Source organism: Platalea leucorodia, assembly GCF_965183815.1.
Source record: "Platalea leucorodia genome assembly, chromosome: 4".
NCBI lineage: Eukaryota > Metazoa > Chordata > Aves > Pelecaniformes > Threskiornithidae > Platalea > Platalea leucorodia.
The window spans coordinates 69,397,980-69,409,738 of record NC_138826.1 but is presented as its reverse complement, the minus strand read 5'-3'; the positions used below and the strand labels follow the sequence as shown (position 1 = coordinate 69,409,738).

The following is an 11,759-nucleotide window of genomic DNA, read 5'->3' as shown; positions in this document are numbered from 1 at the left end:
TCCACCCTGGTGCAGAGAGCCCAGGAGAGGCTCCTGGCAAGTGGGACAACCCTCCCTACTGCCTTCGGCACATGTGGAGGACTGTGGCAGAGGCTACTCGGAGGAGGGCACACAGCTCTTGGGCATCACACCCCATCCCCACTGGGGCAAGCAGGGGGCTCTGCCCATGCCTCCAGCAAGGTTTTCACACAGCCCTTTACGCTGCAGGGTAAACTGTTTGCCTGCTGCAGCCCTTGGAGAGGGGCAGGAGGGATAAGCAAAGAGCAGCTTTGAAGCAGGGAACAGCAGATCATTTTCTTTGCTGCTGCTGGCAGATGGGGATTCAGCTGCAGCCTGCACGCGGTGACCGGGTAAAGTGCCTCCTGCACCTCTGAGCCCAACAGGGCAGCCTGTGCCAACAGGATTTATGCCTTAATAGACAGATCAAACCCTGAGCGAGAAATAAGTTTCTGCCTTCAGGGCTGCTGGTGCTGCCCACAGGGCTGGTGTCCTGCCTCGAGGCAAGGCCTCAGGGTGGGCGCTGGGCAACACAGGGTGAGCAGGAAGGATGCCTTTCCAAGCGAAATCCTGCAACGCCACCAAAGGGGGAAGGGGATACATCCCCTCTGTCCATCCGGGCAGCCAAAGACCCTGGGCTACCAATATCAGTTTTTATTTTAATACAAACTAAAAGGTTTCGGAGTTCAAAGAAATAGCAATGATGTGACACAGTGACAGAGCACCCAAGGGGAACCCTAACCACCCCAAACTCCGGTTCAAGAGGGAGGCCCTGGGCTGTTTGGATCCCCAAGGAAAAGCTTCTTCCAGGAGCAGGCGCCGACCCCACGGGGCACTCTGCCTGCACGCGGGCAGGTGTCAGGCAGCAGTGGTTCCCTCCCCACGCCTGGGAAGGAGAGGTCACTTGATGCGGTAGAGGACTTTGCGTTGCATGCGGTGCTGGATCTCCCCCCGCCGCATCATCAGCTGCAGCACCTTGTAGATGGCGTGTTCTGGGTATTTCTGGAAAAGGGGAGAGCATGGGGAAATGAGCCAGCAGGGAAAAGCTCACTGGAGCCCATCAGGAAGCTGCAACCACCACTAAAGCCTGGCTGTGCCTCTCTGGAGGGAGGGAGCCCAGTGACATGAGGCACTGATGCTTATTTCCCCTTTCACTATTTCAGGTCTGACTACAGCCAGTCTCACAAATTAAACGGTTCTGGTTTCAGGGGTGGGATCTCAACCTACCCGAACAGCCCCAAACCTCAGTGCTTTTGCACAAAAATGAGTTCTCGCCTCAGTCCCCTTAAACTCTGCAATCACATTGCACACCACTCCCTACAAACAACTTCAAAAGCAAATATGACCAAGTGGCTCTCCAGCCACCTCTTGGGGAATGGGTTTCACCCCCAGAGCGGCAGCCTGGGATCCCTAGTTTCACAGCCCAGCCCTCCATGGGGTCCCTGGCCCACCTGCCGCATGAAGTCCTGGACGATGCTGTGCTCTGACACTTGAGAGCCGATGGCGAAGCGGCGTTTGAGCTGCTTCTCAATGCGGGACAGCATCTCTTGGTCCTCCTGTGTCGTGAAGCCTTCCGCCCCTGGAGGGAGAGGCTCTGTGAGCTCTCTGTGCCGCCCAGAAGTCACTCTCAAAGCCGGAGTGCCCATCTCCCACGTCTCCCACCACACCTGCATGTCTCAGAGACTTTAGGGAACCCATGAGCAAATCCACCATCAAAGGTTGTGGAGCTCCAAAGACACAGCTGAACGTGGACCTGACTGCTGGAGCTTCCTTCAAACCCTTTGCGCCACGCTGCCTCACAAGGAAACATTGTCTCCACCACCACAGGGAAGAGGTTAGAGGACAAACAGCTTGAGGAACCACTTCCAGCACTGGACTCTATCCTTGGGACCACAAGGGGCCAGACCATCCCTCCTCGCCCAGCACAGGTGGAGACTCTCGGCATCATTTGTCATTGCCCTCCCTGTGAGCCACAGCCCCACAGCCATGATGGCACCTTACTGCCACAGGCATTGCTTTGCCCTTGCTCAGAAAGCAGGTCCAGCACCTGCCTGGGGGGTGCCTGGTAGCACCCCCTGCCCCTGCCAGCCTGGTCGTGGGAGGGGAGCTCGTCTCTCCTTGCCCTGAGCAGCCAGGCCCAGCATGTCCCTCCTGCCCCCAGCACAGAGCATCTCCCCCTCACCTGACAGGCTGCCCGACATGGCCGCATCAAGCGTGGACACCTGGAAGAGCCGCAAGGCCTCCTCAACATCCGCCTCGGTGGCGAAGGGCTGAAGCTTCATCTTCCCCAGGGACTCAGCAATGCGCACGATGGCCTCCAGCTGCCTGCAGCCAAAGGAGATGTTCCCTGCTTTCTACTGCAACTCTGAGGGGTCTTCTCCTTCCCCCCGACCCCTGACACCCCCACCTACCCCACTCCAGGCACCTCCTGCTCCTCCTCACACCAGCTCCAGTGTTGCCCTGTTCACAGAGGGCTCCCCCAAACTCCAGCACCCCACTAACCCCCTTCCTGGGCTACCCCAGGTGACTCCCAGCGATGCAACCTCAAGGAGGGCGGGATAGCTCACCGGACAGTGATGGGGATGCTGGAGCGGCGGTCACTCTCCTGCTCATGCTGACGAGTGCCGCTCCGCATCAGGATATAGCGGTTCTTCAGCTTCTCCGCCGCTGCTGCTGACAGCCGAGGGCCACATTTCCTGCAAGGGGGGACAGGAGCTGGTGGCAGCACCGCCGGGGAGGGTCCCCTGGGCAGGCGGATCCCCAGGCACCCCTCGCTTCCTTGGGCCACGCGACGGCACCGTTGCGAGCTGCTCTCGCTTCCCTTTCTTCAAGGCAGGGGTTAAAAAAAGGTCACCCAGATAGAGCATTTTCAAATATCGGCTGTGAGGTTCACTTCTCACCATCACCTCCCACTGTGCAGCCTGCGCGCTGCCAGAAAGTCACGCCTCTCACTCACGTCCGACAGAAGGAGATGAGCTTCTTCAGCTTGTTCAGCTCGATCTCGCCCTCCACGGCCTGGGTCTGTGTCAAGGCGCTCACGTGCAAGGACATCACGTGCTTGGCCAGCGTCTAGGAGAGCAGAAGGCAGTCAGGCAGCAGGAACTTCCCTGTCTCCCCCTCCTGAAAAATGGGGCACCACGAGTCCCAGTTGCACCTATGCGCCCTGACCCACCATGTCTCGCTCCTCGTTGTGCTCATCCTTGACGATGAAGATCATGTCAAATCGGGACAGGATGGTGGGCATAAAATCAATGTTCTCCTCGCCCTTGGTCTCGTCCCAGCGCCCGAAGACAGAGTTGGCAGCTGCCAGTACTGAGCAGCGGGAGTTGAGTGTAGTTGTGATTCCTGCCTGCAGGGGGAAGGAGAAATGGATGGGGTCAAGACCACGTCCATGTCACAGCAGGGCTAGAAGGCTATTAACTCGTAGTGAAAGGTCCAAAGCAGTTTGCAACGGCTCATCCTTAATCACTCGCATTTATATAAAACCCCTTAAGTAGCACCCAATTGCTCTGTAATGGTTCCACATTGGAGAGAGGTGGTCAGCACAGGAGCTACATGGGGCTGGACCCACATGTCCTTCTGGAGGAGGACTGGCTTCAGCTGAGATTTGAGCACTGAGTAACTTCATTTAAAACCTCCTGTCAAGGGCAAGGACACACAAGACCATACCACCAAGTTTGCAACCTGGGACAGAAACTGGGTGGCTGGGGCCAAGTCCCTCTGGGCAGCCCCGGGGGCAAAGTACAGGTTTGCAGGTAGTAGGGCAAGAGCGACCAACAAGGAAAAGTTGCGGTGGGCATTCTGTTACCAGGGACTGAACAGCTAAGGTGTGTGCCAGAGTGACCAGGAGGGAGCAGAGGTGTTATAAAAAAAGGCTGAGCAGTGGAAATGAAGAGAAACTCTGATTTGAGAGAAGAGCTGGCACCAGGATGTCAGGCAGTTTCTGTAGATCTTCTGAGGGTGTGGAGAGCAGTGGGAAGGAAGAAAAAGAAAGTGACATCAGGCTGTGACACAGGGATATCAGCAGAACTACTAAATCTAGAGGAGCAGAGGACAGGCAGAGCAGAGGGAGCTTGTTTCAGTCCTGCTGAACTTCAGGCTGCCTGAGAGAAGACAACCCAAAGCCTACAGGCAGGGCTGACTGATCTCAGATCAGAGAAACCAGCAACCATCAAAACCACTGCCTGGATAAGCCACTGTAAAATGGGCAATTCTGGCAAAGGATGTGTGACTGCTGGTTGCTGGGCTCTCGGGGAAACCCCGCAGCAAGTCAGGCTCCCGCCCTGGGGCAACACGCACCCGCATCTCACCTTAGCAATGGAGATGGTCTGCTGCTCCATGGCCTCATGGATGGCCACACGGTCATCCTCCCGCATCTTCTCATCCGAGGTGGGAGAAATGAGGTGGAGTGGAAAAAAAAAAAAAAAGTCATCATCAGTCACTTCCACTGGCCCTCAGCTATACACCCACCGATGCTGACCCCTGAGGTAAAGCTCTGCGAGGACCTCTGCTCAAGAGTGCAGGAGGTAATCAGAATTTCCCTGCAGCCCCATCCCCTGACCTTCCCCAGAAGAAAGAGAGGCGGCCTCAGGAGAGTAGTTCCCTCCCAGGAGCAGCCCAAGGGCTCTCTTCCCCGCTCCCGTGCGGGCAGCCCCGCGGGTACCTTGTCGAACTCATCGATGCACACCACTCCCCCGTCTGCCAGCACCATGGCTCCTCCCTCCATGAAGAAACTCCTGGAGGAAGGGTCGCGGATCACCGAGGCTGTCAAGCCAGCAGCACTGCTGCCTTTCCCCGAGGTGTATACCTGGCGGCGTGCGGGACAACGAAGGGACAGCATGTCAGCCGCTGTGGGACCCAAGAGCCCACCGCTCTGGCTGGAGGACAAAGCACCCCTGGCACTGCAAAATCCAGGGCTGCTAGAGGAAACACAAAGGCCTCCAGGAAAAGCCCTCAACACATGCCAAAAGCAGACATGCTGGGTACAGAGCAAGACTATTGCCTAGTCCCAGGCCTCAGACTAAGCAGCTGCGACACACTGGAGGGCTTGCAGACACACAAATATAGGTATTAAGTACAGAACAGGGAGTGATTCATTGTTTGCTGCATTAGCTTTGTTTTTCCCCCCCGAGGGAACAACGCAGTCAGAGGCTGAGTTTAATAGAGACTACAAGAAAACACAGCTGAAAATATAATTTCATGCCTGGGCTCAGCCTGGAGGTCCGTGCCTGAGGTGCAGTCAACTTCATTTGTCCTGACCAGCCAGCCTCACCGCTGATCAAGTCTCAACAATAAACAACAGCACCAGTCACGGCTTTGGATGCCTGCAAATAGCCCGGCTCATATCATAATGAAAGGCATTACTTGCTTCCCCTTCCCTCCCTCAACCTCTGTGCTGCACTCCATCTCTTCCCGACTAGCACCAGAAATGGTGGTTTGCACCTCTGCCAGCCAGTCTAGCTGTGGATGCACAGGCAGGTATCTGCTGTGACCACGGTCTCATCTTCGGTGCTATGCAGGGACCAGAAGGAAGAAACAAGCTGCACTACAAGCGGGCACCTCAAACCACCTACCCCGATGGGCGAACACTTCTCAACGAATTTCAGCAGCTGGGATTTGGCTGTGCCAGGGTCACCCAGCATCAGTAAGTTGATGTCTCCTCTGCGGGTCAGTCCATCTGGGAGCCTGGAGCGACAGGGTGGGAAGAAGAGAGGGAGGAGAGATGGTGAGCCTTCATTTTGATAGCCAAGCATTGCTGACAAGTGGCAGGTGGTGGGTAGCACTGCCAGAAGACTGTACAAGGGCTTTGTGTCGTGAATGACACCCCTGCCACCACCCTCTCTCCACCAGGCTGACTTTTCCCCACCTCTTGCGAGAGCCGCCAAATAAGAGGCAGGCAATGGCCTTCTTGATGTCAGTGCTGCCATAGATGGAGGGCGCAATGCTCTTGGCGATTGTCTCGTAGATGTTGGGCATGGCAGCAAGGCGACGAAGTTCCTCTTCTTCTTGAGGGGTCACTGAGCCAGCAAAGCTGTGTCCTGTACAAGGATGAGGAGAATGAAGCAACAGTGAACAAATAGATGTTTTAAAATAAATGACACTACTCCCCCCACACCCGCTACCACCAAAATCCCTTCTTGAAAATCACACCAAGTGCCACCAGGTGGGAAGGGTAGAGAGGGCAGGCATTTGCTATGCCAGCAAGGCAGGCTGCGTCCTTAGAGGCTGGCAGGAAAAAGCAAGGATCTTGGGCAAAGCAGTTCTGGAGGAATCAGAGGGAGAATTACAGTCAGGACCATGTTTTAAAAATATAGTTCAATTTTAACTGTCAACTTGAGCCCAGATCATCAGGAATGGCTTAGCATATTCCCACTAAGATCAATAAGATAAAAGAACTTAAATATCCTGGAGGACTCAGGCTGAAGCCTCTTTATTTAATATCCCTGAGGAAAAAGTCAAACAGGACATGTGAGTATAAAGCATCCAGGGCAAGTCAAACCCCTGGGCTGGCTTGAATCTTCTGCTATATAAGCAGCAGAGAAGGACCCAGGCTGTGATTTCATACAGTCCTTGCTAAGGGACTGCGTTGCTCAGGGCGGTGGCTCTCCCAACACCAGGCTACCAACACAGACCAGACAGGCACCAAAAGCAGCCCTCACCTGAGCCCTCCACATCCACCTGGATGCCCACCACGCGGATGTAAGCACTTCGGATGCCCACGCCCACGTTGTCACGGCTTCTGTTCTTGCTCTGGGCAGACTTCTTGATGGAGTAGATGCCCATGATAGTGACTCTGTTCCCTGGGACAACTTTGTCACACAGGTACCTAAGAGGAGGAAGGGGAAAGCAGAGGATGGTAGCGGGGGAAAGGACGGCACCAGCAACACCCGCTAGCCCGGCAGGGTGATGGGGGGAGACCGCGCTGGTACCTGTCGCAGTACAGCTGCAAGTGCCGGGGCATCTCCCCGTGCGGCACAGCGTCTGGGGACTCCTGCAGCTTCAGGACCTGGAAGTCCACGCACTTGCACTTATCTGGCATGATGAAATAGGGGTCCAGCGGGCACTTTGGGCGGCCAGCTTGTTCTCTGTGCAAAGAGATCAATCAGGGAAAGCTGCTGGCACTCAGGAGCCACCTCTGTAGAGCAGACAGCAGTGACAGAGCCCAGAGCAGCCACCCCTCCGAGCACTGCCCAGCAGGCAAGAAGAGCAGTCACACAGGGCTAAACCAAAGGCTCATGAACCCCTCGGTCTTGTCTTCAACAGCTGCCAAAAGCAGGCATGAGAACAAGCCAAAGACAGGGTGATACTTGCCTGAATACTCTCCCTGCCTCCCCCCTCTCCCCCGCTAGCTAAAAGCAGGGAGGAAGGTAATTCATTAATTACGGAGAAGGTAACAGTATAGACTGGGCGACATGGCAGGGCATTTTTCTTTATAACCTTGCGAACAAAGCAAATGTTAAGTGGTTCCCTGTGAGAAAGCAATTAGCGATGTGACAAGGCTGCCATCAACTTCCCAGTCTCTTGAGACGCATCTGCCTTGCTAGACTACAAGCTCTCTGAGACAAGAAGCACCTCCATGTCCTGCTGCCACCTCTGTACATCTCTACTGATGCCTGACTCCATGCAGGCAGGGACAGGGCTTTTGGGGAGGGTAACAGGAGAGTGCAGATGCACTCATGCAGTCAAGGATCAGGAGCAAGGCACTGTACAGACCACATGCAAGAACAATCCTTATCCTAAAGACCTCTCAAGCTGCATTACAAATAAGGTGCGGAAAATAAATACTGCCAGGCATGAGCTCGAAGACACAACCCACCACGATCGGTTGGCACAAGAGCTGCCACAATGGCAGCCTAATGCTCACTGTTCGCATGGGCATCAAGACCTGTAAAGCAGGATTTGAGGGTTAGTAGCAAAGCATCCTTACAGAAGGTAAAGTAAAACAGCCCCCTGAGGAAGGGGAACGTGGAAGCAAGAAGTTTGTTTGAAAAAGATAAGAACTCAATAGGAAGTTAGGACAGCAGCTTAATGCAGCATTATGGAACAGCTGGAAGCAGGAATGAACCTTTAGGTACCACAGGCAAAATGCCCTACAGATAAAAAGAACTCCCTGGACATGGCCGCTCAACACTGCTTGCAGCATTCGTCATGCAGCATCATGACCACTGTGACTGCAGATGGATGGAGCTAAAACCTGGTGGCCACGGGTGCACGCAGGCACAAGGGCAACTCAAAGGGAAGAGGCAGAGAGCAGCACGGATGATTCTGTCTTGTGTGACAGGGAGCTGACTCTATGCAGCACATATGGGATGGAGGGGGAGCAGGAGGAGGGGACGCAGCCTTTTTTTCCCCCCACCAGCCTGCTGTATGCATCCCCATGTCAGTCCTTACGTGTTGCATTTTCTGGGGAGAGCGTAACCCTCCAGGCCTGGGCGCACTGCAATGTTGCTGATGGTGTTGCGGCAGCTGCGGCACTGGATGGCTATTCTGGTGGCTTTGGCTCTCACAGGGGTTGCTGCAATTACGATCCCAGGGATCTTCACAAGGTGGGACATCTGGTCGGACTGAAAGGGAAAAGGTGAAGGGAAGGTGAGAAAGCAGTCACTGGAGGATGGATAGGAAACTAAAGACGTTAAACACATTTCTTTCTTAGCTGCACTTCCCACATTCATGGGACTAAGGTACCAGAACAAAAAAGCCTGCGCTTCTTGACAATGTCACTCTCTTGCTCTAGAGCAGTAGGGGAAGGTTGCAGGACTTAAGCCATGCTGATTTCAAAACAAAAGAGAAAAGGACAAAACACTCCATGCAGAACATCAGTAATAGCAATAGCGTCCACACAGCAGCAATCAGTAATAACAGTCCTTTCCAGTCAGATTTAAGTTGCAGAGTATCCCTGCTTGTAAATTAGTGTACACCCCATGCCCTGAACTACGTGATCAAGCACCGAAAGCTTCCCTGCGATCACACCCCCACGCAAGCAAGCCCTGCCACTCACTGCTCAGCATAGCAGCTGATTCACCTCACCTTCAGGCTGCGGATGTTGGCCGCGTTGGCATCCGATCTCAACATGACCTGGATGTCTTGGAGAGTTTCCTCCCCTGAAGGACGAGGACGGGTGACCTCATCTGCGACTTCTTTTGCTGCTTCTTCCAACTACAAAGGAAACAACTAGGCTATTATGGGTATATTACAGTGTATTGTCAGGGCTGCTCTCACACCATGACAATGTCAGCGCGCCAGGTTGCCAACCTCCTCCATCCTTACCAGCTGCAGGTGCTCCGCTGGTTGCTTGTACAGATAGTCAGCGAGATCTTCATCAAAGCTGGCCAGGTCTTCCATCTCCACCTCCACCCAGTACTGACTCAGGTTATAGTGCCGTTTAAGCTCATCCCTGCAAGGCAGCAAGTGGTAAAGGTTTGCAGGGCAGAAAGCACCAGTCACGCACAGTGACCCTATGACAAGCAGGGAGCAGAGAAGGCAGGTTCTGCAGGAAGTCCTTGGTTTGGAAAGCAAATGGGGAAAATCAGGAGAGTGCCAAAAGAAGCCTAGGGGGACCTGGGCAAATCTTGCACCCAAAATGACTTTGAAATGTGACATAAGACCAGGGACACCAGTGCTTGCAGTGACAATGTAAAGTACACTGCTATGCTTTACCAGTTACACGACCAGAGAAGCAATTAGAAAACTTCTACATAGGATAACCTATTGTACCTACACTATGATTAAAAAAAGAAAGTAATAGCATAGCAGGCAATATTCTCCTTAAAAAAGGCAGGGTGCATGAAATTCAGTGATTAAAGGTGAAAGATTTTCCCAGCCCTTACATGATACGTGCCCATATTCTCTCACAGTTGTGTCTCCAAGCTGCATAGGTAAAGGGACAGCCAAGGGACCTTCATAGCCTCAGAAGGCACACGTGGACTCTGCTGCACTGATTTTAATGGATAGAGACAAAACTCCAGACCAGAAAGCACTACAACTTGAAGACAGACCTTGAATTTCAGAACTAGGCACAAGTTTGGCAGTGCAGATACCTCTATTGCTACCTCTGCCACTAGCTGGCAGCCTAAAAATTTGGGAGAACACCAGACCTCAGTTTTCCTATAAAGTTAAATAGGAACAATAACGTTTTTTATACTAAGAGCTCTTTACGGTTTATGGGAAGAAAAAAGCTGACACATGCTATTGTATTCCTGGGCTGTGCATAGGAGGAGGGAGGTTAACAGCAGATCGGATGGGCAAAGAGGAGTGGGTAAGGCATAGAAAGAGAAGAGGGGTCACAGCAGCACCTGTATTTGAAGGTGAAGCCCGTCCGGTCCGTGCCCACCCGGTACTGCCGCAGAAACTCCTTGAACCGCTTCTGCAGGTGCGACTTCCGAACCTGCCCCTCGTCCACCGACGCATCGCCCCCAAAACTGTCGCTGTAGTAAATGCCGGGGTCGTCGAAGCCGGACATGGCGACTGCTGCTCCCCTGGGGGTGGGGGGCAGAGCGCAGGGTCAGCCCCAGCCGCCACCTCCCCCCCCGCACCCAGCGCCCCACGGGATCCTGCCGCCCCCGGCTGCGCCGCACCCCAGGCACTGCCCCCTCCTCCTCTCCCACCCTCGGTGCCCCACGGGACCCCACGGGACCCCCCTGCGCGCCCCGCTCCGCTCCGCACCTCGCTGCCCGCGGGAAGCCGCCACCAACTCTTTCGCGGCAAAAGCGGCGCGCGGCGGAAACCAAACTGCTGCACGGGGCCCGCCGCCGAGCGCTCCGATTGGCCCGCCCCCAGCGCGCCGCCGCGGATTGGGCCCCGGCCGTCCTCCCGCCCCGCCCCAAGAGGAAGCGCGCGGCACAGCCTCTGCCGCTGATTGGCCGGGACGTTCCGCCCCCTGACGGCCGGGCGCAGTTTGGCGCGAAATCTGGGAGAGAAGGGCGGGGGGAGGCGAAATGGCGGTCGGGCGGGGCCATTGTGGCGGTGCGCGGAGGGGGGAGCGAGTGAAACCATTGCGGGAGGGCGGGGGGGGGGGGGAGTGCGTCCGTTGCCTTCAGGCGGCGGGAAACGTGGCAGCTGCAGGCTGGGGGGAAAGGCAGAGGCGTTAATTACTGAGAATAAAATAAATTACTGCTGTGGGCTCCTTGGGGGCAGCTGGAGTTTGTTGTTGCAGGGTTTGGTGGGGTGGTTGGGCCTGGGCCTGGGCAGCCGTGGTGCAGCAGGCTCATGGCCATGGAGGGCAGGGCAGGGGAGGGCAGGGCAGGCGGTCTGGCCGGGGCCCCACAGGGATGGCAGTGGCTGTGCTGCAAGCCTGATGGCCTGCAAGCAGGCTGCTGCCTCAGGATGTGTGTTCTCCAGGATGCTTTTCTCCTGACCAGTAGTGAATTTTGGGGGAAGGCTGGCAGGTTGTTGAGTTTTGGCCCTTCGAAAATGTGGTAGTGCGCATCTTAAATGAAAACAAAGCTGGGAAGCACGGTGTGTTGCAAGGGAGGTTTTCAGTGCAGCGGGTGGAAAATAAAGACCGTCTTGTTGCTGCAGAGAAACCAGATCTATTCATAAAGATCATAGTTGAGTACAAGCAAAGCTTTAGTCGTCCCCTCCGAAGACTTCCTTAGGCTCCGTCTGGCGTCCTTCAGTGTGGGACAGCACAACGGCTGTGAGATGCTCAAAGCACCGTGCCTTTTCTGCCGTGAGCAGGGAGGGGATGATGTCAGTCTGAATCCAGACTTCCTAACTTTGAGGTCACAGTTACAATCTCTTTGGGCAACGGAGAGGGGCTGAGT

At 55.0% G+C, this 11,759-nt stretch overlaps 1 protein-coding gene across 1 annotated transcript; it reads right to left on the bottom strand.

Annotated features, from left to right (window-relative positions):
* Window positions 1-710: 710 nt before the first annotated feature.
* On the bottom strand, window positions 711-10,722 carry MCM5 (minichromosome maintenance complex component 5). Its single transcript, XM_082309730.1, has 17 exons — window positions 10,660-10,722; window positions 10,290-10,472; window positions 9,265-9,391; window positions 9,025-9,153; window positions 8,389-8,561; window positions 6,927-7,082; window positions 6,657-6,823; window positions 5,864-6,035; window positions 5,571-5,682; window positions 4,661-4,804; window positions 4,308-4,373; window positions 3,170-3,346; window positions 2,954-3,066; window positions 2,565-2,693; window positions 2,180-2,322; window positions 1,449-1,576; window positions 711-999 (listed from the first exon to the last, which is right to left on the bottom strand). The coding sequence occupies exons 2-17, from the start codon at window positions 10,454-10,456 to the stop codon at window positions 898-900; spliced, it is 2,205 nt and encodes a 734-aa protein (XP_082165856.1). The 5' UTR covers window positions 10,457-10,472; window positions 10,660-10,722; the 3' UTR covers window positions 711-897.
* Window positions 10,723-11,759: the final 1,037 nt, after the last annotated feature.

Coding starts and splice junctions, on each gene's coding strand:
- MCM5 (XM_082309730.1), bottom strand. CDS start 10,456: ATGTCCGGCTTCGACGACCCCGGCATTTACTACAGCGACAGTTTTGGG. Junction 9,154..9,264: donor CAGCGGAGCACCTGCAGCTG/GTAAGGATGGAG, acceptor TTTCCTTTGTAG/TTGGAAGAAGCAGCAAAAGA. Junction 6,036..6,656: donor GGTGGATGTGGAGGGCTCAG/GTGAGGGCTGCT, acceptor ATCCTTGTACAG/GACACAGCTTTGCTGGCTCA.